The 25417-nt window shown below is 49.9% G+C and overlaps 1 protein-coding gene across 1 annotated transcript in view; it reads right to left on the bottom strand.

Moving 5' to 3' along the window:
• UNC5D (unc-5 netrin receptor D) overlaps positions 1-25417 on the bottom strand; it is a 500326-nt gene that overhangs the window by 284204 nt on the left and 190705 nt on the right. Inside the window, exon 5 of the mRNA XM_040341477.1 lies at positions 3928-4108. Coding sequence (XP_040197411.1) covers positions 3928-4108 — 181 coding nt within the window. The remainder of the gene's footprint in view (positions 1-3927; positions 4109-25417) is intronic.

Below are 25417 nucleotides of genomic sequence, written 5' to 3'. Positions count from 1 at the left end.
CCGTTCCCCTATAACTGAGGTCCTCCGTTCCCCTATAACTGAGGTTCTCCATTCCCCTATAACTGAGATCCTTTGTTCCCCTATAACTGAGGTCCTCCGTTCCCCTATAACTGAGATCCTCCGTTCCCCTATAACTGACATCCTCCGTTCCCCTATAACTGAGATCCTCCGTTCCCCTATAACTGAGATCCTCCGTTCCCCTATAACTGAGGTCTTCCGTTCCCCTATAACTGAGATCTCCATTCCCCTATAACTGAGGTCCTCCGTTCCCCTATAACTGAGGTCTTCCGTTCCCCTATAACTGAGATCCTCCGTTCCCCTATAACTGAGATCCTCCGTTCACCTATAACTGAGGTCCTCCGTTCCCCTATAACTGAGGTTCTCCATTCCCCTATAACTGAGATCCTCCGTTCCCCTATAACTGAGGTCTTCCGTTCCCCTATAACTGAGATCCTCCGTTCCCCTATAACTGAGATCCTCCGTTCCCCTATAACTGAGATCCTCCGTTCCCCTATAACCGAGATCCTCCATTCCCCTATAACTGAGGTCCTCCGTTTCCCTATAACTGAGGTCCTTCGTTCCCCTATAACTGAGATCCTCCGTTCCCCTATAACCGAGATCCTCCGTTGCCCTATAACTGAGATCCTCCGTTCCTCTATAACTGAGGTCCTCCGTTCCCCTATAACTGAGGTCCTCCGTTCCCCTATAACTGAGGTCCTCCGTTCCCCTATAACTGAGGTCCTTCGTTCCCCTATAACTGAGATCCTCCGTTCCCCCATAACTGAGATCCTCCATTCCCCTATAACTGAGGTCCTCCGTTCCCCTATAACTGAGGTCCTCCGTTCCCCTATAACTGAGGTCCTCCGTTCCCCTATAACTGAGGTCCTCCGTTCCCCTATAACTGAGGTCCTCCGTTCCCCTATAACTGAGGTCCTTCGTTCCCCTATAACCGAGGTCCTCCATTCCCCTATAACTGAGATCCTCCGTTCCCCTATAACTGAGGTCCTCCGTTCCCCTATAACTGAGGTCTTCCGTTCCCCTATAACTGAGGTCCTCCGTTCCCCTATAACTGAGATCCTTCGTTCCCCTATAACTGAGGTTCTCCGTTCCCCTATAACTGAGATCCTCCGTTCCCCTACAACTGAGATCCTCCGTTCCCCTATAACTGAGATCCTCCGTTCCCCTATAACTGAGATCCTCCATTCCCCTATAACTGAGGTCCTTCGTTCCCCTATAACTGAGGTTCTCCTTTCCCCTATAACTGAGATCCTCCGTTCCCCTATAACTGAGATCCTCCGTTCCCCTATAACCGAGATCCTCCGTTCCCCTATAACCGAGATCCTCCGTTCCCCTATAACTGAGGTCCTCCGTTCCCCTATAACTGAGATCCTCCGTTCCCCTATAACTGAGATCCTCCGTTCCCCTATAACCGAGATCCTCCGTTCCCCTATAACCGAGATCCTCCGTTCCCCTATAACCGAGGTCCTCCGTTCCTCTATAACCGAGATCCTCCGTTCCCCTATAACTGAGATCCTCCGTTCCCCTATAACTGAGATCCTCCGTTCCCCTATAACTGAGATCCTCCGTTCCCCTATAACTGAGATCCTCCGTTCCCCTATAACTGAGGTCCTCCGTTCCCCTATAACTGAGGTCCTCCGTTCCCCTATAACTGACATCCTCCATTTCCCTATAACTGAGGTCCTCCGTTCCCCTATAACTGAGGTTCTTCGTTCCCCTATAACAGATCGTCCGTTCCCCTATAACTGAGATCCTCCGTTCCCCTATAACTGAGATCCTCCGTTCCCCCATAACTGAGATCCTCCGTTCCCCTATAACTGAGGTCCTCCATTCCCCCATAACTGAGGTCCTCCGTTCCCCTATAACTGAGATCCTCCGTTCCCCTATAACTGAGATCCTCCGTTCCCCTATAACTGAGATCCTCCGTTCCCCTATAACTGAGATCCTCCGTTCCCCCATAACTGAGATCCTCCGTTCCCCTATAACTGAGATCCTCCGTTCCCCTATAACTGAGATCCTCCGTTCCCCAATAACTGAGATCCTCCGTTCCCCTATAACTGAGATCCTCCGTTCCCCTATAACTGAGATCCTCCGTTCCCCAATAACTGAGATCCTCCGTTCCCCTATAACTGAGATCCTCCGTTCCCCTATAACTGAGATCCTCCGTTCCCCTATAACTGAGATCCTCCGTTCCCCTATAACTGAGATCCTCCGTTCCCCTATAACTGAGATCCTCCGTTCCCCCATAACTGAGATCCTCCATTTCCCTATAACTGAGGTCCTCCGTTCCCCTATAACTGAGGTTCTTCGTTCCCCTATAACTGAGATCCTCCGTTCCCCTATAACTGAGATCCTCCGTTCCCCTATAACTGAGATCCTCCGTTCCCCCATAACTGAGATCCTCCGTTCCCCTATAACTGAGGTCCTCCATTCCCCCATAACTGAGGTCCTCCGTTCCCCTATAACTGAGATCCTCCGTTCCCCTATAACTGAGATCCTCCGTTCCCCTATAACTGAGATCCTCCGTTCCCCCATAACTGAGATCCTCCGTTCCCCTATAACTGAGATCCTCCGTTCCCCTATAACTGAGATCCTCCGTTCCCCAATAACTGAGATCCTCCGTTCCCCTATAACTGAGATCCTCCGTTCCCCTATAACTGAGATCCTCCGTTCCCCAATAACTGAGATCCTCCGTTCCCCTATAACTGAGATCCTCCGTTCCCCTATAACTGAGGTCCTCCGTTCCCCTATAACTGAGGTCCTTCGTTCCCCTATAACTGAGATCCTTCGTTCCCCTATAACTGAGATCCTTCGTTCCCCTATAACTGAGATCCTCCGTTCCCCTATAACTGAGATCCTCCGTTCCCCTATAACTGAGATCCTCCGTTCCCCTATAACTGAGATCCTCCGTTCCCCTATAACTGAGATCCTCCGTTCCCCTATAACTGAGATCCTCCGTTCCCCTATAACTGAGATCCTCCGTTCCCCTATAACTGAGGTCCTCCGTTCCCCTATAACTGAGGTCCTTCGTTCCCCTATAACTGAGGTTCTCCGTTCCCCTATAACTGAGATCCTCCGTTCCCCTTTAACTGAGGTCCTCCGTTCCCCTATAACTGAGGTCCTCTGTTCCCCTATAACTGAGATCCTCCATTCCCCTATAACTGAGATCCTCCATTCCCCCATAACTGAGATCCTCCATTCCCCTATAACTGAGGTTCTCCGTTCCCCTATAACTGAGGTCCTCCGTTCCCCTATAACTGAGGTTCTCCGTTCCCCTATAACCGAGATCCTCCGTTCCCCTATAACTGAGGTCCTTCATTCCCCTATAACCGAGGTCCTCCGTTCCCCTATAACTGAGGTCCTCCGTTCCCCTATAACTGAGATCCTCCGTTCCCCTATAACTGAGATCCTCCATTCCCCTATAACTGAGGTTCTCCGTTCCCCTATAACTGAGGTCCTCCGTTCCCCTATAACTGAGGTTCTCCGTTCCCCTATAACCGAGATCCTCCGTTCCCCTATAACTGAGGTCCTTCATTCCCCTATAACCGAGGTCCTCCGTTCCCCTATAACTGAGGTCCTCCGTTCCCCTATAACTGAGATCCTCCGTTCCCCTATAACTGAGATCCTCCGTTCCCCTATAACTGAGGTCCTCCGTTCCCCTATAACTGAGATCCTCCGTATTAGGAGCTTGATTCATTTTTTCCCCTCCAGGTGTAAAGAGCGCCCCCTTGTCCTCTGTGATGACCTCACAGTGAATAACTCTTGGTAAAGTAACATTGTAACAAAGTTCTCTTGACCCCGCCCACATAATTGTTGCTGATAGGACGAAATGTGTCATGTGCTTTTAGGTGATCAGTTAGAAGAACCATTTCACTCCGGCAGATAAAGGCTCCTCCCCTCTGAACTCACCGTACACCACCACAGTGGCCGACGCGCTTCGTCTCTTAGCGACAATATTGGACGCCATGCACGTGTAGTTCCCGGAGTCGGAGAGGCGCGCGTGCCGGACGATAAGGTTGTGATCCGCCCGGGTGTCGATGTTTTCATCCTGCAGGGCGTCGATTGGCTCTTCGTTCTTTAGCCACTCCACCTGAAATAGAAGAAGAGCATTCAGAACTTCTAGTTTAGAAACACGTCACCTCGTCTCACGCATGAAGAAACACGCAACGCGTTACTACGACCGCCATTTTATCCTGGATTTATAGTCACATTGTAACCCAGCCTTGTAGGAAAATAAAATCAAAGGGAGACCAACATTTCGGCAAACACACTTGTACCGCCTGCCTACTGACAGCCAAAGAGATCCTCCATTTCCCTATAACTGGTTGCCATCCAGGGCCCTGGGGCCCTTTAATAAAAAAAAAATAAAAAAAAGGGTGTTTGCCACATGGGGCCCTGGGGACCTCTGAGCCCTTTAATAAAATATATATATATATATATATATATATATATATATATATATATATATATATATATATATATATATATATATATATATATATATATATATATATAAAAAATAAATAAAATGATATAAAAAATAAATAACATTTTTTATAAAAAAGGGGGGTTGATATCCGGGGGTCCTCTGGGCCCTATAATAATAATAATAATAATAATAATAATAATAATAATAATATAATATATATATAAAAAATAAAAGAAATTTAAAAAAAATATATTTTTTTTTTATAAAAAAGGGGGGTTGTCATCCAGGGCCCTAGGGACCTCCGGACCCCTAAAAAAAAAAAAAAAAAATTGGCCCTTTAATAAAAAATTTAATAAAAATATATAAAAAAATATATATATTTTTTTTATAAAAAATAAATAAAAAAAAGGGGGGGGTTGCCATCTGGGGCCCTTGGGAGCCTCCGGACCCCTAAAAAAAAATGTTTTTTTTTTTTTTTTTTTTTTAAGGGGGTTGCCATCCGGGCCCCTTTCAGGTGTACTGCCTATACCCCCCTGATGGTGGCCCTGATGCCGACGCCTTAAGAGTTCCCTTCACTGGAACTAAGGGGCCAACCCAACCCCTGAAAAACACCCCCACACCATAATCCCCCCTCCGCCTCCACCATAATCCCCCCACACCATAATCCCCCCTCCCCCACACCCAGGCCAAACGCAGTACTGCACACCGCTGTGGCCTGAATCCTGCAAGACAACACTCGCAAACCGCGTTAAGCGCGTTACTCGCAATCCGAGGTTCCCCTGTATAGAAATAGAATAAGTCCCGACCACTTAATGAATCCCAGTTGTGGGGGGGATGGGGGACGGACCACTCAATGAATCCCAGTTGTGGGGGGGGGGGATGGGGGACCATTCAGTGGTTCTAATGACAGGAAATAGTCATCTATTTTCCTTCTCCAAACATCACATCCCATTTATGATCCGTTCCTAGAAATGAATGATTACGGCACCCGGAGGGCCTGGACCTCCTCCCCTCCCCGGGTCAGATATTGATTTATGATTTTAATGATTGTGTGTTGGATATTGTTTTTATAGCCCACATGTGTAGAAATTAGATGCGAGGCTCCATTTTTATGGCCACCATCAACGTTACCGGTTCTCACAACAAATCTGACCTACTTTTCACATCATCATCTAATGGCATCGGGAAAGTGTGAAGATTCTCCCCCGTGTCCGGGTCCAACCCGGGCTTTACTGTATTGTTCAGCTACACAACTGACTGCTTACATCAAGTCACGGGAATCACCTCATTTATTCAATGTTCTTACAATTACTTTTCATACAGTTTTCAAAAACAGTAGATCCCGACTGACCATTGAGTCACTCAGGCACTGCCCGAGGGCCCCATGCCACTAGGGGGCCCCATCAGGGTTGCCAGGCTCAGTAAAACCAGGGACAGTATGTAAAAATCTGTGTTTTTTTTTTACATCTGTCCCTGATATGTCCGAAACCGACATGCTTTTAATGTGAAAATCCCGAGATTTTAGCTGCCCTGCCTCTGCACTGCCTCCTGGCGTGGTGGCCATCTGTAAGCCCGGGGGCCCCATAATCCCCCATAATCCTGTGCCAGGATGGACATAAGAGGTGCGGGGAGCTGAAACAAGGGTTTCCCAACCTTTCCAAGGGATTCTGGGTTCCACGGGCCCTCCCGTCACATTAACTCTAGTCACATTAATATGAATAGAGGGGTGTGAATACTTTTTCCAGGCACTGTATATAGAGGGGTATGAATATTTTTTCCAGGCTCTGTGTATAGAGGGGTATGAATACTTTTTCAAGGTGCTGTATATAGAGGGGTATGAATACTTTTTCCAGGCGCTGTATATAGAGGGGTAGAAATACTTTTCCCAGACACAGTATGTAGAGGCGTATGAATACTTTTTTCAGGCGCTGTATGTAGAGGGGTATGAATACTTTTTCCAGGCTCTGTATGTAGAGGGGTATGAATACTTTTTCCAGGCTCTGTGTATAGAGGGGTATGAATACTTTTTCCAGGCTCTGTGTATAGAGGGGTATGAATACTTTTTCAAGGTGCTGTCTATAGAGGGGTATGAATACTTTTCCCAGGCGCTGTCTATAGAGGGGTATGAATACTTTTTCCAGGCTCTGTCTATATAGGGGTATGAATACTTTTTCCAGGCTCTGTGTATAGAGGGGTATGAATACTTTTTCCAGGCGCTGTATGTAGAGGAAGGTGACACTTTGATGGTGACAGACGCCTCGGTCTTCACATTTGTATCCAATAAAGAAAAGGGGCGTGTCTGATGAATGGACGGTGGAAGGAAACGGCGCACGTTGTGACGTGAGACGCGGGGATTCCGCTGAACTCCTCTTAGATTTTTTAGCGATTTACAAAGTGGTCTAAATTCTGATTTCATAAGATGTGTGAGAAGAGAACACAGAATCCATGGAGGCCGCATGAGATACGGAGCTGACAGCGGGGGATCCATGGAGGCCGCATGAGATACGGAGCTGACAGCGGGGGATCCATGGAGCAGAACCACAGCTGACAGCTCTGCTGCCCACTGAACTGCGCTGCTCCGCTGGGGCGCCCAGATTTTTTCTCTTAGTGGTCATGTGAGTGTCCACATTGTATTCTCCGAGACGCCCGAGAGTCTCACTGCAGAGGTTACATCCTACAATCACATTATATGGGGCACTATTCCTCTCACTGACACCAATGATGGGACACTATTCCTCTCACTGACACCAATGATGGGACACTATTCCTCTCACTGACACCAATGATGGGACACTATTCCTCTCACTGACACCAATGATGGGACACTATTCCTCTCACTGACACCAATGATGGGACACTATTCCTCTCACTGACACCAATTATGGGGCACCATTCCTCCCACTGATACCAATGATGGGACACTATTCCCCCCCACTGACACCAATGATGGGACACTATTCCTCTCACTGACACCAATGATGAGGCACTATTCCTCTCACTGACACCAATGATGGATCACTATTCCTCCCACTGACACCAATGATGGGACACTATTCCTCCCACTGACACCAATGATGGGACACTATTCCCCCCACTGACACCAATGATGGGGCACTATTCCTCCCACTGACACCAATGATGGGACACTATTCCTCCCACTGACACCAATGATGGGACACTATTCCTCCCACTGACACCAATGATGGGACACTATTCCTCCCACTGACACCAATGATGGGACACTATTCCTCCCACTGACACCAATGATGGGACACTATTCCTCCCACTGACAACAATGATGGGACACTATTCCCCCCACTGACACCAATGATGGGACACTATTCCTCCCACTGACACCAATGATGGGACACTATTCCTCCCACTGACACCAATGATGGGACACTATTGATCTTTTATTGAAAAGAATCAAGCAACCAATTTTATACAAAAGTAAAAAACAAAACTATAGTACAAAACTTCAAACATAAATCCAAGGAATACACATCCAGGTTCAGAATATATACAATATATACACTATACACCACTACCAAAACATTACTACAAAACTATTTACACAAAGCAGCAGAGAGGGCCTAAGAGGCACAACCCGTCACCTATGTACGCAGCCATTTATCAAAAATGTATCAAAAATAATAATCTAGGGTGATAAGAGACAGACAGCCACACCCGGGAAAGAGACTCCTGGCAGTCAGGGAGGCTTGAAACCCCTCCACGCCTTCAGCCAAGCCCCCTGACCCCGCTTGTCTCTCTCAAGCCCCCGAATCTTCCCCACCTCATGCACAATGTCATACACCACCACCTCAACAGGAAGGATTTTTTGCCGAATGCTGACCTGACACCGTGCGTTCCAGGTGAAATAACGGACCACTAGGCTAACTAAAAAAAGTGTATCCAAACAAAAACCTCCACCGGTACTGAATGCTCCGTACACCCACTCGGCATAACCCAGCCTGGAGAGGAAAGGAACACCGAGCGCCCGCCCCACCTGTTTGTACACTTCTATGTTAAAAGGGCAACGAAGCAGAAAATGGTCCATAGTCTCCTCCTCACCTGCACACTCCTCCCGAGGACAGCTACGATCCACCCCACTGCGGAATTTCAAATTGCCCCGAACATAGAGCCTCCCGTGGAAGCACAACCAGGCCAGATCCCTAAATTTAGGAGGTATTCTATCCAAATTAATCAGTCTCAACCCCGCCCTCAAAACTGGGCCTGGGCAATCCCTTAAGGCCAGTGGGTCATGAAAGACTTCGCTCAAGACTCGACTCATAAGGTCTTTCCTCGGAACCGATCTGAGATCTTCAGCCGACAATCGCCACTGCCGCAGTAACTTCAGGCACGGAGCTACATAGGCTGGTAGCTGACCACGATGACCCCTGCGATTCTTCACTTGGCCACCTTCTTCCCAAAGTTGCAGAAAAGGCCTAAACCAAGATCTAAATATGCCTGCCCATCCAGGAGGTTCCACTGCAAGCATACTACCAATGTTAAACTTGAGAAATAGCAGTGAAAAGAAAAGAATTGGGTTGACCATACCTAAGCCACCCTCCCTCCTGGATAGGTAGGTGACATTCCTCTTGATGGGGTTCAGTCTGTTCCCCCACAGCATCTGGAAGAACACACTACTGATCCTAGCATAGAGAGACACTGGCAAGATGCAGACAAAGCTGACATACAAGAAGATCGGAATCAGGTAGGTCTTAATCAGATCAACCCTTTCCCTCATAGATAACTTCCATCTCTTCCAGTTGACCACCTTAGCATTGGCAATTTCCAGTCTGCCTTCCCAGTTTTTGAGGCCATAATCGCCGGGACCAAATTCAATGCCTAGTATCTTAATTCTTTCTCGGGGCACTGGAAAGGTGTCCGGGAGATCAAACCCCTCACCTTCCTTTCCCATCCAGAAAACTTCACTCTTTTCCTGATTGATCTTGGAGCCTGATGCTTCAGAATACCGTGATGTCAGAGAGACCACCTCCTCCGCCTCATCCGTCCCAGTGACAATCACCGATACGTCGTCCGCATAAGCAACAACCCTCAATGGCGGCTCACCCGGGAGCCCCACTGGTACCCCACACAACATGCCGCTCTCTAGCCTCCTGATGAAGGGGTCGATTGCAAACACATAGAGCAGGGGACTCAGGGGACAACCCTGGCGCACCCCGGAGCCAACCTCAAAGGACCGTCCAACCCAACCATTAACAAGAGGGAAGCTTTCTGCCCCCTTATACAAGACTTTCAGCCAATCAACAAAACCACCCGGCAGACCGTACTTACTAAGGAGCAACCACAGGTACTCATGGTTAACACGATCAAAAGCCTTTGCCTGATCCAATGTCAGCAAGTACTTTCCCCAGCCTGCAGCCCTGCACCGCTCCAAGGCCTCCCGGACAGCTAACACCGCTGTGAAGGTGCTCCTACCCTGGACCGAACAGTGCTGATGGCGAGAAAGCAAAGACTCTGCTACTGACGACAGGCGCCAGAAAAATATCTTCGCCAGTATCTTTCTATCGACATTAAGAAGGCTGATGGGGCGCCAATTCTCAATCATCGAAGGATCTTTACCCTTTGACAGAAGAATCACAGCCGAGTGCCTCATGGAAGGGGATAGCACCCCCTCAGCAAGACAACTGTTAAAAACCTCTACCAAATGTGGGGCCAGAATAGACTTAAAGGCTTTGTAAAACTCAGCCGTCAAGCCATCCGGTCCGGGTGACTTTTTGATGGCAAGCTGTTCAATTGCCCTCATCACCTCTTCAACTGTGATCTCCTCTGTCAAATTCATCAATGGAACATCTCCACCATTTAGACCTGGAGTAGAGTCCAAAAAGCTTTCCATCTTGTCACGGTCAAGCTCTTTCCTTCCAAGAAGGTCGGCATAAAAGGACCTCACGACCTCCAGAATCCCTGACCTGGACTTTGTCACGGAACCTGTACTGTCCTTAAGGCCAACGACCGCTTTAACAGCTACACCTTGTTTGCAGTTCTGGTAAGGGTCAGGCGAGTGGTACTTCCCATAGTCCCTTTCCAGAACCAAAGAGGCATGCCGGTCATATTGACACTTCCTGAGAAGGAGTTTCACTTCGGAGATTGCCCCAGGATCTCCTCCTCTCGAGACAAGAATATCCAGCTTCCTCCGCAAACGTTGGTAGGTCATGTATTTATTAAACTGTGTTCTATTGGCTAGGCCCCTGAAGAATCCAGCGATCCTCTTTTTGGTCAGCTCCCACCACTCAGCCTTGCTGCTACAAAAGTCCAGGAGGGTCACCTGTGCCTGAAAGAATTCCTCAAAGGATTGTCTAACATGTTCTTCCTTGAGTAGAGTCGAATTCAATCTCCAGATGCCCTTTCCCCTCTGAGGGGCGTCTGAAGCATTCAGGGCCACAGATAGCATACAGTGATCAGAGAACTCTACTGCCTGCACCACTGGGGGTGAGAAAGCAGAGGCCTCCTTCAAAAAAAACCTGTCTATCCTACTCTGACTATTACCACGATGAAAGGTGAACCCGGTGTCATCCGGGAGGTGCGCAATGTGCACATCCACAAGACCAGCATCCCTAACCATACTATTTAAAAAAACGCTATCATATCCCAGCCTGTCCTTGAAGGCCTTCCTGTCCTTGGGCCTAGTTACTGTATTAAAGTCACCTCCAAAGACCACTTGCCGGGATGTAAAAAGAAATGGCTTGATCCTTGTAAAAAGGCATTTCCTGTCCCACTTTGTGTGCGGCCCATAGATATTAATTAGGCGCAGGTCCTGCCCTCCCACAAGGACGTCTAAGACCATACATCTCCCAATCTCCACCTCAATAACCCGCCGGACAGTTACCATGCCGGTTTTAAACAACACCGCCACACCGCCGTAAGGCTCGGCCGCAAGAGACCAGTAAGATGGACCATACCGCCACTCTCTCTTGGCCATATGAATATCTGCCAAGGAGGTGAGCCTAGTCTCTTGCAAAAATAAAATTTCAGCATCTAATTGGCTGAACAAAAAGAAGGCCATAGAACGAGCTCTCACTGACTTAATGCTGGCGACATTTATTGTCGCCACTTTTAACGGAGGGGGAACCGCCATTTGGGTTATTGGGTGGATTGCTTCTTAGCTCCCCTCTGCTGCTCATCACCAGAAGCCTCCCTCTTTCTTGAGGCCGCCTCCAACTCCATCTCTGAATCAGAGCTCAGCTCTGAAGAAGCGCCAGATGAGGAAATGTCCCATCTAGTGGACCTACGACGGGTGGAGACAGGCACCAGAGCTTCCCGCCCCCGTTCCGTCCTCACCGCCTGCTTCTTCCGCCGCCCAACCTTCCTTCTCTCCTCCAGGTACTTGAGGTCAGCCTCAGAGATGCCCTCATCCCTTGTTTTTTTCTTTGAAGCGACCTTTTTAGTACCCGCTACCACTCCTGGTGGGGGGGGTAAATCCGACTTAACAGGGATAGACTTCTGGGGGGTAACTGACTCAGGGGGCACAGACTTGGAAGGTTCTGACACAAGAGGAGCGGGTACAGTAGGCTGGGGGGACACAGATACAGATACAGAAGGAGTACTTACAGACACAGGAGGGGTGGTCACAGGAACTGGGGAGGGAACTGGGGAGGAAACTGGGGAGGGATCCTGAGCAGGACCAGGGGGGTCGGTCACCGCAGCGGAGGATGGTACACCAGGGGCCTCCCCCTCCATCCTGTCCAGCCTTGACATCTCATCCACTACCTCCTTCTCCATATTGTGCCAGGCCTCAGGGCATCTGCTATAAGGGTGGCCAAGTCGCAGGCACAAGTTGCACCTGATCTTCTGGGTGCAGTCTTTGGCCATATGACCCTGACCCCGACACACTGAGCATATCAAGGCCGAACAGGAGGAGCTAAGGTGCCCCCTCTCTCCACAGCGGTGGCACAGCTTCGGCTGACCAGGGTAGAAGACGGTCATCCTATCCCTCCCTATGAAAGCCGAGGAGGGCAGGTGACGGACAACATTTCCATCCCTGGCCAGCCTGACTGTTACCGACCATCCCCCAGTCCAGATGTTACGCTCATCTAATATTTTATTGGGTTTGGTCAAAACTTCCCCGTAGTTCCTCAACCAGACCTCCAGATCCCTGGCAGGGACGCTCTCATTGGTGAGGATGATAGTGATCTTTTTTACTGTTGACCGCTGCGAAATCGCAACTGGGGCCAGACTTTCCCATTCGGGTCTTGACCTGCACCGGGCCTCATACCGCTCCCAGAACAGGTCAAGACCCTCTGGCTTGGTGAAACTGACTGTATACTCCCGCGTCCCTGACACATGAATAAAAGCATACAAATCATTTACCCCAAAACCCATTTCCAGGATTAAATCCACCACTGCACGCCTTGCAGGGGGGATTGCACCACCTTCCCATTTGAGGATGACTACATTGCGTCTTGGACCCCCAGCCGAAGCTAGAGACCCAAGACCAAATCCTGGGGGGCTCGAGGTGGTAGCTCGCAGGGGAAAACCCTGCTTGGGGGCGGAGCTACCAGGGGCAGAACGCACCACCTGAGCGAAAGTGGGTTTATTGGGGCCAAGACCCCACACCGAAGTCACTTTATGCTGTACATTGTCTACATGAATAGAGTTAGAATTATTGTCCATCATATCCGAACTGGGACCATTGTCCATCCCACCTGAACTGGGATGATTTTTATCAGTCACACACACATTCCCATCAGGAACAGTCACTGTTGCTGTTGCAGTACCAGCTGTGTCCTGATGCTGCGCTGTGGAGTCCTGAGCAGCAGTGGGGCAATCAGCTCTGGTCTCAGCAGCAGGAGGGTTAATGGGTTCTGCTGGGACTTGCAGTTCCTTCACAGGAATGTCATTTTTTAAACGTGTCTCTTGCTGCATTGCAGCCTCAGCAGGCACATTATTACTGCATACAGTCTTATTATTAGGCACATTATCAGGCATGGTGCTAGATGGTACAAACACAGTCTTATTCACAACATGGGGCTTAGCTGGCTTCACTTTATCAGGTACATCATCTGCAATATCTTCATCATTAAAGACCATCTGATCCCCCCGCACAGGAGACTCCATTACCTGGATCACCCTCAGCATGCCTCCTGAGTCCTGGGAAGGCATTGGGGTGCTTACCTCTCCCTGGGGGGGCAGGGGGTCAGAACTGGGGGTCTCCTCCTCCTCCACCTCCATCTTTGTCACCTTTGCAAACCTCTTGTCGTTGCAGAACTTTTCCTTGAAAGGACCATCCCTTCCTTCCATTATGGCCACGATGGTCTCCTGGTGGTCCACACGGACCTTGGCCAATTGGATCTCTGGATCCATGGATCCGCGTTTCTGGCTATGTAAGCCTTCACGTTGCCTTCGCAGGCGCTTCAGCTCCGCACGTAGCTTGTACAGCTTATCCCTCTCCCGGTTTAGGACTTTTATGCCGGCCACCACTCGCTCCCGAATGGCCTCCGAGCCTTCATCCACACCAGGGGCAGAGAGATCACCAGCTGAGGCTTGTAGAGGGGCAGATGGCCCAGGAGATGGCTGAGAGCCTCCAGCAAGGGAGGCCCTACTGCCCTCCATGGCTTCCCCAGAATGGGGCCAGGAGAGCTGGGAGAGATTTCCAGGCAACTCCCTTCTCACACAGCAGCTTCCGACACACCTTCCTCCTCACACACCTGTGCTCCAATGATGGGTGGGGCACTATTCCTCCTGCTGACACCAATGATGGGACACTATTCCTCCCACTGACACCAATGATGGGACACTATTCCTCCCACTGATACCAATGATGGGACACTATTCCTCCCACTGACACCAATGATGGGACACTATTCCTCCCACTGATACCAATGATGGGACACTATGGATAGCGAGGGGCACCGCCCCCTCCCCGCAGTCTCCTATGAAGGTGTATGGGGGGAGTTCCCTGACACGGGAAGGATCGCACACACATGATCCTCCTCCTCGTATCTCATGAATATGGATGTCTGTCTGTCAGCAGAATATTCCCGGCTCTGGGAAAACAAGAACTTCTCCGCTAAGCAAACAAAACTCATTAATCTAATAAATAACCAACAGCTTGACAGTCAACGAAGCGAAGCCGCGCGGCCCCCCCCCCCCCCCCCGGTGTTCCATGCGTGCCGCGGCGCTGTAAGGACTTGTTTCTTTTCCCCGAAGTCTCGCCAATGTTTATAAATGATACCTTGTGGGTGCAAAAATGTTACTTTGTACGTCCCGAGCAATTCTGTGAATGGAAGGGGAAGAATAAAACACACAATACCGCGGTTTTCAATCACAGGCTCTAAAAATGGTCAGAGCACTAGAAAGAGCCAACTTCCCAGCAAGTCTATGGAGGCAACCAGAGCATTCCTACATGGTGGGGCCCTCCCAGTCCTGATCCCACCATTCCTTAGTACCTCACCCCACTAAAACTTAGACATTGATCCCACTACTCCTTGGGTTCTCCTCTTATGTTCTGATCCCACCATTCCTTAGGAGCCGATCCCACCATTCCTTAGGAGCCGATCCCACCATTCCTTATTACCTCACCCCACTAAAACTTAGACATTGATCCCACTATTCCCTTGTACCTTGGGAGTTGATACCACTTTTCCCTAGTACCTGGTCCCAAAGTTCCTTGGGTGCTGATCCCACTATTCTCTAGTATCTCACCCCACTATAACTTAGATGTTGACCTCACTGTTCCCTTATACCTTAACTGACCATTACGTGTTGATCCCACTATTCCATAGGTGCTGATCCCACCATTCCTTAGGATTGGATCCCACCATTCCTTAGGATTGGATCCCACCATTCCTTAGGATTGGATCCCACCATTCCTTAGGAGCTGATCCCACCATTCCTTAGGATTGGATCCCACCATTCCTTAGGAGCTGATCCCACCATTCCTTAGGAGCTGATCCCACCATTCCTTAGGATTGGATCCCACCATTCCTTAGGATTGGATCCCACCATTCCTTAGGATTGGATCCCGCCATTCCTTAGGAGCTGATCCCACCATTCCTTAGGATTGGATCCCACCATTCCTTAGGATTGGATCCCACCATTCCTTAGGAGCTGATCCCACCATTCCTTAGGATTGGATCCCACCATTCCTTAGGAGATGATCCCACCATTCCTTAGGATTGGATCCCACCATTCCTTAGGATTGGATCCCACCATTTCTTAGGATTGGATCCCACCATTCCTTAGGATTGGATCCCACCTTCCTTAGGATTGGATCCCGCCATTCCTTAGGAGCTGATCCCACCATTCCTTAGGATTGGATCCCACCATTCCTTAGGATTGGATCCCACCATTCCTTAGGAGCTGATCCCACCATTCCTTAGGATTGGATCCCACCATTCCTTAGGAGATGATCCCACCATTCCTTAGGATTGGATCCCACCATTCCTTAGGAGCTGATCTCACCATTCCTTAGGATTGGATCCCACCATTCCTTAGGATTGGATCCCACCATTCCTTAGGAGCTCCTCTGGTGTGGAAGTTTCACTAATCCTGGGTGTTGATCAGCTACATCACTGCAGCAAATCTAATGACCGGGATGTGCAATGACCCGGATCCGCCCCTACAGAAGAATCCAGGTAATAATTCCATGTGGCATCTCTGCGTTTTCTTGCAATAGTTTTTTTTTTTATTAATAAGAGTCGCTGTGTCTTCCATCAGCAGTAAGTGCTCATTATATCTCGTTCTCCCATCGCTATCCCTGCAATGCCACTATAAATGAATTATAAGGCATTGACCCTTTCAGTGCTGAGGGATGAGGGGCCTCTATACAAGGCTGTAAATGGAGGAGTCGCATCTCTTCCTTTTCTCATATAAAAGCTTCGCTCCTCGGCTGTGATGTTTGATTTGTGACGGCTTAATATTAGCTTAATATTCTGCAGGCATAAAGCTAATGTCCCGCGATTCACTCTGTCACACAGAGATAAAGAGTAAAGACTCCGGAATGAATGGGAAGTGTTTAAAGAAAAGGGGTCATCACAGCACAGAGAGGACCAGACATGAACCCTTCCCTTCCCACAGAGAGGACCAGACATGAACCCTTCCCTTCCCACAGAGAGGACCAGACATGAACCCTTCCCTTCCCACAGCCACAGAGAGGACCAGACATCAACCCTTCCCTTCCCACAGAGAGGACCAGACATGAACCCTTCCCTTCCCACAGAGAGGACCAGACATCAACCCTTCCCTTCCCACAGAGAGGACCAGACATCAACCCTTCCCACAGAGAGGACCAGACATGAACCCTTCCCTTCCCACAGAGAGGACCAGACATGAACCCTTCCCTTCCCACAGAGAGGACCAGCCATGAACCCTTCCCTTCCCACAGAGAGGACCAGACATAAACCCTTCCCTTCCCACAGAGAGGACCAGACATCAACCCTTCCCTTCCCACAGAGAGGACCAGACGTCAACCCTTCCCACAGAGAGGACCAGACATGAACCCTTCCCTTCCCACAGAGAGGACCAGACATCAACCCTTCCCTTCCCACAGAGAGGACCAGACATGAACCCTTCCCTTCCCACAGAGAGGACCAGACATGAACCCTTCCCTTCCCACAGAGAGGACCAGCCATGAACCCTACCCTTCCCACAGAGAGGACCAGACATCAACCCTTCCCACAGAGAGGACCAGACATCAACCCTTCCCACAGAGAGGACCAGACATCAACCCTTCCCTTCCCACAGAGAGGACCAAACATCAACCCTTCCCTTCCCACAGAGAGGACCAGACATCAACCCTTCCCTTCCCACAGAGAGGACCAGACATCAACCCTTCCCTTCCCACAGAGAGGACCAGACATCAACCCTTCCCTTCCCACAGAGAGGACCAGACATCAACCCTTCCCACAGAGAGGACCAGACATCAACCCTTCCCTTCCCACAGAGAGGACCAGACATGAACCCTTCCCTTCCCACAGAGAGGCCCAGACATGAACCCTTCCCACAGAGAGGACCAGACATCAACCCTTCCCTTCCCACAGAGAGGGCCAGACATCAACCCTTCCCTTCCCACAGAGAGGACCAGAAATGAACCCTTCCCTTCCCACAGAGAGGACCAGACATGAACCCTTCCCTTCCCACAGAGAGGACCAGACATCAACCCTTCCCTTCCCACAGCCACAGAGAGGACCAGACATGAACCCTTCCCTTCCCACAGAGAGGACCAGACATCAACCCTTCCCTTCCCACAGAGAGGACCAGACATCAACCCTTCCCTTCCCACAGAGAGGGCCAGACATCAACCCTTCCCTTCCCACAGCCACAGAGAGGACCAGACATGAACCCTTCCCTTCCCACAGCACATATAGGACCAGACATGAACCCTTCCCTTCCCACAGCACATAGAGGACCAGACATGAACCCTTCCCTTCCCACAGAGAGGACCAGACATGAACCCTTCCCTTCCCACAGAGAGGATCAGACATGAACCCTTCCCTTCCCACAGAGAGGACCAGACATAAACCCTTCCCTTCCCACAGAGAGGACCAGACATGAACCCTTCCCTTCCCACAGAGAGGACCAGACATCAACCCTTCCCTTCCCACAGAGAGGACCAGACATCAACCCTTCCCTTCCCACAGAGAGGACCAGACATCAACCCTTCCCTTCCCACAGCCACAGAGAGGACCAGACATGAACCATTCCCTTCCCACAGAGAGGACCAGACATGAACCTTTCCCTTCCCACAGAGAGGACCAGACATGAACCCTTCCCACAGAGAGGACCAGACATCAACCCTTCCCACAGCCACAGAGAGGACCAGACATCAACCCTTCCCTTCCCAAAGAGAGGACCAGACATGAACCCTTCCCTTCCCACAGAGAGGACCAGACATCAACCCTTCCCTTCCCACAGAGAGGACCAGACATGAACTCTTCCCTTCACACAGAGAGGACCATACATCAACCCTTCCCTTCCCTCAGAGAGGACCAGACATGAACCCTTCCCTTCCCACAGAGAGGACCAGACATCAACCCTTCCCTTCCCACAGAGAGGACCAGACATCAACCCTTCCCTTCCCACAGAGAGGACCAGACATCAACCCTTCCCTTCCCACAGAGAGGACCAGACATCAACCCTTCCCTTCCCACAGAGAAGACCAGACATCAACCCTTCCCTTCCCACAGAGAGGACCAGACATCAACCCTTCCCTTCCCACAGAGAGGACCAGACATCAACCCTTCCCTTCCCACAGAGAGGACCAGACATGAACTCTTCCCTTCACACAGAGAGGACCAGACATCAACCCTTCTTTTCCCTCAGAGAGGACGAGACATGAACCCTTCCCTTCCCACAGAGAGGACCAGACATGAACTCTTCCCTTCACACAGAGAGGACCAGACATCAACCCTTCCCTTCCCTCAGAGAGGACCAGACATCAACCCTTCCCTTCCCACAGAGAGGACCAGACATCAACCCTTCCCTTCCCACAGAGAGGACCAGACATGAACCCTTCCCTTCCCACAGAGAGGACCAGACATGAACCCTTCCCTTCCCACAGAGAGGACCAGACATCAACCCTACCCTTCCCACAGAGAGGACCAGACATGAACTCTTCCTTTCACACAGAGAGGACCAGACATCAACCCTTCCCTTCCCTCAGAGAGGACCAGACATGAACCCTTCCCTTCCCACAGAGAGGACCAGACATGAACCCTCCCCTTCCCACAGAGAGGACCAGACATCAACCCTTCCCTTCCCACAGAGAGGACCAGACATCAACCCTTCCCTTCCCACAGAGAGGACCAGACATCAACCCTTCCCTTCCCACAGAGAGGACCAGCCATGAACCCTACCCTTCCCACAGCCACAGAGAGGACCAGACATCAACCCTTCCCTTCCCTTCCCACAGAGAGGACCAGACACGAACCCTGGCTGCCTGGAGTCACCAGTGGAGTGCCTGCTGCAGTGTTGTCTCATCTACTCTGATGGGCGCGCCGCAAGCTACGGCTGAGCTGCAGAAGGACTCGGAGGTCACGTCACCTGAAGTCTAGTCAGGTAGATCACTCAGTGTGCGTCTGGTAGGTCAGTATATGCCAGGTAGGTCAGTCAAAGTGTGCGTCAGGTAGCTTACACCCCCCCCCCCCCCCGGTGCCAGGCTTGGTCTTTGGACTGAAGCCCCTGGTCTTTTTGCCACCCAGCAACGCCCCTGTCTAAGAGCACATCCTCATCATCTCAAGCTCCTCATACCCGCATGTGAGATATAGGGAGACAATTTTACACATTTGCCAGATTTGCCAATCCAGGGCTGATCGGCGTCCTCTGTAGGCGTGTAATCTCAATAACGCCGCGGTTCTACATTTTTACTTCTCCTATTTAGCAGATGACAGTTTTCTCCATCCTCCACCTGAGACTCGTCGGATTGTCACCGTCTGCTTCATACGTGGAATAGTCTGACACCCCCAAGGTTAATCGTCTTCTCATTACCAAACTGGCGGCATTTGATGGGGCAAACTGGTCGTGGCAAAATGGCGGTAATTGATGGGGCAAACTGGCGGCATTTGATGGGGCAAACTGGTGCCATTTGATGGGGCAAACTGGTGGTGGCAAAATGGCGGTAATTGATGGGGCAAACTGGCGGCATTTGATGGGGCAAACTGGTGGCAATTGATGGGGCAAACTGGTGGCATTTGATGGGGAAAACTGGTGGCATTTGATGGGGCAAACTGGTGCCATTTGATGGGGCAAACTGGTGGTGGCAAAATGGCGGTAATTGATGGGGCAAACTGGCGGCATTTGATGGGGAAAACTGGTGGCATTTGATGGGGCAAACTGGTGCCATTTGATGGGGCAAACTGGTGGTGGCAAAATGGCGGTAATTGATGGGGCAAACTGGCGGCATTTGATGGGGAAAACTGGTGGCATTTGATGGGGCAAACTGGTGCCATTTGATGGGGCAAACTGGTGGTGGCAAAATGGCGGTAATTGATGGGGCAAACTGGCGGCATTTGATGGGGCAAACTGGTGGCAATTGATGGGGCAAACTGGCGGCATTTGATGGGGCAAACTGGTGGTGGCTATTGATGTGGCAAATGGCAGCATTTGATGGGGCAAACTGGCGGCATTTGATGGGGCAAACTGGTGTCATTTGATGGGGCAAACTGGTGGCATTTTATGGGGCAAACTGGCGGCTATTGATGGGGCAAACTGGCGGCATTTGATGGGGCAAACTGGCGGCATTTGATGGGGCAAATTGACGGCATTTGATGGGGCAAACTGGTGGCATTTGATGGGGCAAACTGGTGGCATTTGATGGGGCAAACTGGTGGCATTTGATGGGGCAAACTGGCGGCATTTGATGGGGCAAACTGGTGGCATTTGATGGGGCAAACTGGTGGCATTTGATGGGGCAAACTGGTGGCATTTGATGGGGCAAACTGGCGGCATTTGATGGGGCAAACTGGTGGCATTTGATGGGGCAAACTGGTGGCATTTGATGGGGCAAACTGGTGGCATTTGATGGGGCAAAATGGCGGCTATTGATGGGGCAAACTGGTGGCTATTGATGTGGCAAAATGGCGGCCATTGATGGGGCAAACTGGCAGAAAATGATGTTTTTTTTTCAGTTTGTTTGCACCCCCCAAAAATTTTGAGATATAGGGAGACAATTTTACACATTTGCCAGATTTGCCAATCCAGGGCTGAACGGCGTCCTCTGTAGGCGTGTAATCTCAATAACGCCGCGGTTCTACATTTTTACTTCTCCTATTTAGCAGATGACAGTTTTCTCCGTCCTCCACCTGAGACTCGTCGGATTGTCACCGTCTGCTTCATACGTGGAATAGTCTGACACCCCCGAGGTTAATCGTCTTCTCATTACCAAACTGGCGGCATTTGTTGGGGAAAACTGGTGGCATTTGATGGGGCAAACTGGTGGCATTTGATGGGGCAAACTGGCGGCTATTGATGGGGCAAACTGGTGGCATTTGATGGGGAAAACTGGCGGCATTTGATGGGGCAAACTGGTGGCAATTGATGGGGCAAACTGGTGGCATTTGATGGGGAAAACTGGCGGCATTTGATGGGGCAAACTGGCGGCATTTGATGGGGAAAACTGGCGGCATTTGATGGGGCAAACTGGTGGCTATTGATGGGGCAAACTGGCGGCATTTGATGAGGCAAACTGGTGGCATTTGATGGGGAAAACTGGCGGCATTTGATGGGGCAAACTGATGGCAATTGATGGGGCAAACTGGTGGCTATTGATGGGGCAAACTGGCGGCATTTGATGAGGCAAACTGGTGGCATTTGATGGGGCAAACTGGCGGCATTTGATTGGGCAAACTGGTGGCTATTGATGGTGCAAACTGGCGGCTATTGATGGGGCAAACTGGTGGCTATTGATGTGGCAAAATGGCGGCTATTGATGGTGCAAACTGGCGGCATTTGATGGGGCAAACTGGCGGCTATTGATGGGGAAAACTGGCGGCATTTGATGGGGCAAACTGGTGGCATTTGATGGGGAAAACCGACGGCTATTGATGGGGCAAACTGGTGGCAATTGATGGAGCAAACTGGTGGCTATTGATGTGGCAAAATTGCGGCTCTTGATGTGGCAAAATGGCGGCATTTGATGGGGCAAACTGGTGGCTATTGATGTGGCAAACTGGTGGCTATTGATGTGGCAAAATGGCGGCCATTGATGGGGCAAACTGGTGGCATTTGATGTGGCAAACTGGCAGAAAATTATGTTTTTTTTTTCAGTTTGTTTGCACCCCCCAAAATTTTTGAGATATAGGGAGACAATTTTACACATTTGCCAGATTTGCCAATCCATGGCTGAACGGCGTCCTCTGTAGGCGTGTAATCTCAATAACGCCGCGGTTCTACATTTTTACTTCTCCTATTTAGCAGATGACAGTTTTCTCAGTCCTCCACCTGAGACTCGTCGGATTGTCACCGTCTGCTTCATACGTGGAATAGTCTGACACCCCCGAGGTTAATCGTCTTCTCATTACCAAACTGGCGGCATTTGTTGGGGAAAACTGGTGGCATTTGATGGGGCAAACTGGTGGCATTTGATGGGGCAAACTGGCGGCTATTGATGGGGCAAACTGGTGGCATTTGATGGGGAAAACTGGCGGCATTTGATGGGGCAAACTGGTGGCAATTGATGGGGCAAACTGGTGGCATTTGATGGGGAAAACTGGCGGCATTTGATGGGGCAAACTGGCGGCATTTGATGGGGAAAACTGGCGGCATTTGATGGGGCAAACTGATGGCAATTGATGGGGCAAACTGGTGGCTATTGATGGGGCAAACTGGCGGCATTTGATGAGGCAAACTGGTGGCATTTGATGGGGCAAACTGGCGGCATTTGATTGGGCAAACTGGTGGCTATTGATGGTGCAAACTGGCGGCTATTGATGGGGCAAACTGGTGGCTATTGATGTGGCAAAATGGCGGCTATTGATGGTGCAAACTGGCGGCATTTGATGGGGCAAACTGGCGGCTATTGATGGGGAAAACTGGCGGCATTTGATGGGGCAAACTGGTGGCATTTGATGGGGAAAACCGGCGGCTATTGATGGGGCAAACTGGTGGCAATTGATGGAGCAAACTGGTGGCTATTGATGTGGCAAAATTGCGGCTCTTGATGTGGCAAAATGGCGGCATTTGATGGGGCAAACTGGTGGCTATTGATGTGGCAAACTGGTGGCTATTGATGTGGCAAAATGGCGGCCATTGATGGGGCAAACTGGTGGCATTTGATGTGGCAAACTGGCAGAAAATTATGTTTTTTTTTTCAGTTTGTTTGCACCCCCCAAAATTTTTGAGATATAGGGAGGCAATTTTACACATTTGCCAGATTTGCCAATCCATGGCTGAACGGCGTCCTCTGTAGGCGTGTAATCTCAATAACGCCGCGGTTCTACATTTTTACTTCTCCTATTTAGCAGATGACAGTTTTCTCAGTCCTCCACCTGAGACTCGGCGGATTGTCACCGTCTGCTTCATACGTGGAATAGTCTGACACCCCCGAGGTTAATCGTCTTCTCATTACCCCCTCCCCCCCCCCCGCCCGCCAAAATATCCCACCTATGAGGTATTAACCCCCGGAGCTCATCTGGCTACAAAATAAAAGAATCTGCAGCATGAAGACGCTTCACAAAACCTCCCTCCCCACCTTCTACGTTATTTTCCACGGCGGCATCCAGTCAGGTCGCTTTTATTAGCATTAAATTAACTTCAGAAGCTCTTTTATGCAATAATTAGATTTTTTTTTTTCCTTTTTTTTTTTTTTCTAATCGGTGGTTTGACTCTTTCCAATTTCTCGCCTTATCTTTACGAGGCCGGCGCTCGTGCGTCGCCCTCGCCAAATTGAAGGAACGCTCTCGTGTCTGTGTGACGGTGTTTTTCCAGTTAAAGTTATTGGATTTTTTTCTCCCCTCCCCCGACTCTTTTAATTTGTGTGCCGAAAACTGAAAAGGACGGAATCTCCGGAGCAGAAAAGTAAAAAGAAGGCGCCGGGCGAAGCGGGCCGGATTTCTTTTTTTTTTCTTCAGGTGCATTTATTTTACAGAATGTTAAATAAATGATCGGCAGATAACCGATCACCTGGATTACAACTGCTGCGTGCTTATTGGTTCTCTGCAGGGTGGGGCGTGGTTTGTGTAGATGTCATATGTGTGTGTTTAACCCCTCCAACACCGGGGGGCGCTGTCACCCCCTTCCTGCCCAGGACAATTCTCAGCTTTCAGCGCTCTCACACTTTGAATGACAATTGCGCGGTCATGTAACTCTGTACACATGACACTGATGGGCACAAATAGGAGGCACTGATGAGGCGGTACTGATAAGCAGCACTCATGGGCACTGATAGGCGGTACTGATGAGACGATAATTTTAGGCAGCACTGATGGGCACGGATAGGTGTCACTGATTGGCTGGACTGATGGGCACTGAGACAGTACTTATAGGTGGCATTGATGGGCACTGATGGGCAGAACTTATAGGCAGCACTGAAGAGCACTGATGAGGTGGCACTGATATGCGACACTGGTAAGGCAGCATTGATGAGCCTTAATAGTCTGCACTGATGTGCACTGATAGGAGGCATTAATGGGCACTAATGAGGTGGCACTTATGGGCACTGATAGGCTGCGCTAAAAAGGTGGCACTGATGGGAACTGATAGGCGACACTGATTGGCACCAATATGCTGCACTGATAGGCGCTGATGGGAAGTGTGAATGATGTCCTGACAGCCTTGCAGTTCACGGCTCTCCTTTCCTCCCACAGACACCAAGTGTGAGGAAAGGAATGCCGATAACCAACAAGTCTGTTTATATGTGATCAGCTGTGATTGGCCCTTTACCCCGATCTGTGATTGGCCCTTTACGCTGATCTGTGATCAGCTGTGATTGGCCCTTTACCCTGATCTGTGATCAGCTGTGATTGGCCCTTTACCCCGATCAGCTGTGATTGGCCCTTTACCCCAATCTGTGATCATCTGTGATTGGCCCTTTACCCCGATCTGTGATTGGCCCTTTACCCCGATCTGTGATCATCTGTGATTGGCCCTTTACCCCGATCTGTGATTGGTCCTTTACCCCGATCTGTGATCAGCTGTTTCCCAAGGACACAGTAGTCACAGAGCGCGTCTGATGCACGCCGCAGGGGGCGGGGATTCTGGAAGGACTTCTATTGACGCCCCTCCCAGAACTGGATGAATGCGCGGTAGCCATTTTTCAACCACAGTCCTGCCTGCAATTGGTTAATGCCTCCCAGCCTCGTGTCAGGCATTAACCCTACGAACTGAAGACTCCTTTAAAGTTCATGTGCGTGTAAAGGCCGACGTCCCAATACTTTTGACGATATAGTGTATGTACACATATATATATATATATATATCCCATAGTTTGTGTCTCTATAACTTTCCTACAGATGAATAATATTCTCTGATTTGGGGGATTTTCACCAAAGAATTGGAGAAGAATACATTTTGGTC

The sequence above is a fragment of the Rana temporaria genome, chromosome 3 (genome assembly GCF_905171775.1).
Source record: "Rana temporaria chromosome 3, aRanTem1.1, whole genome shotgun sequence".
Lineage (NCBI taxonomy): Eukaryota > Metazoa > Chordata > Amphibia > Anura > Ranidae > Rana > Rana temporaria.
Note: the sequence above shows the minus strand (reverse complement) of the source record. Positions and strands in the feature narration are given on the sequence as shown.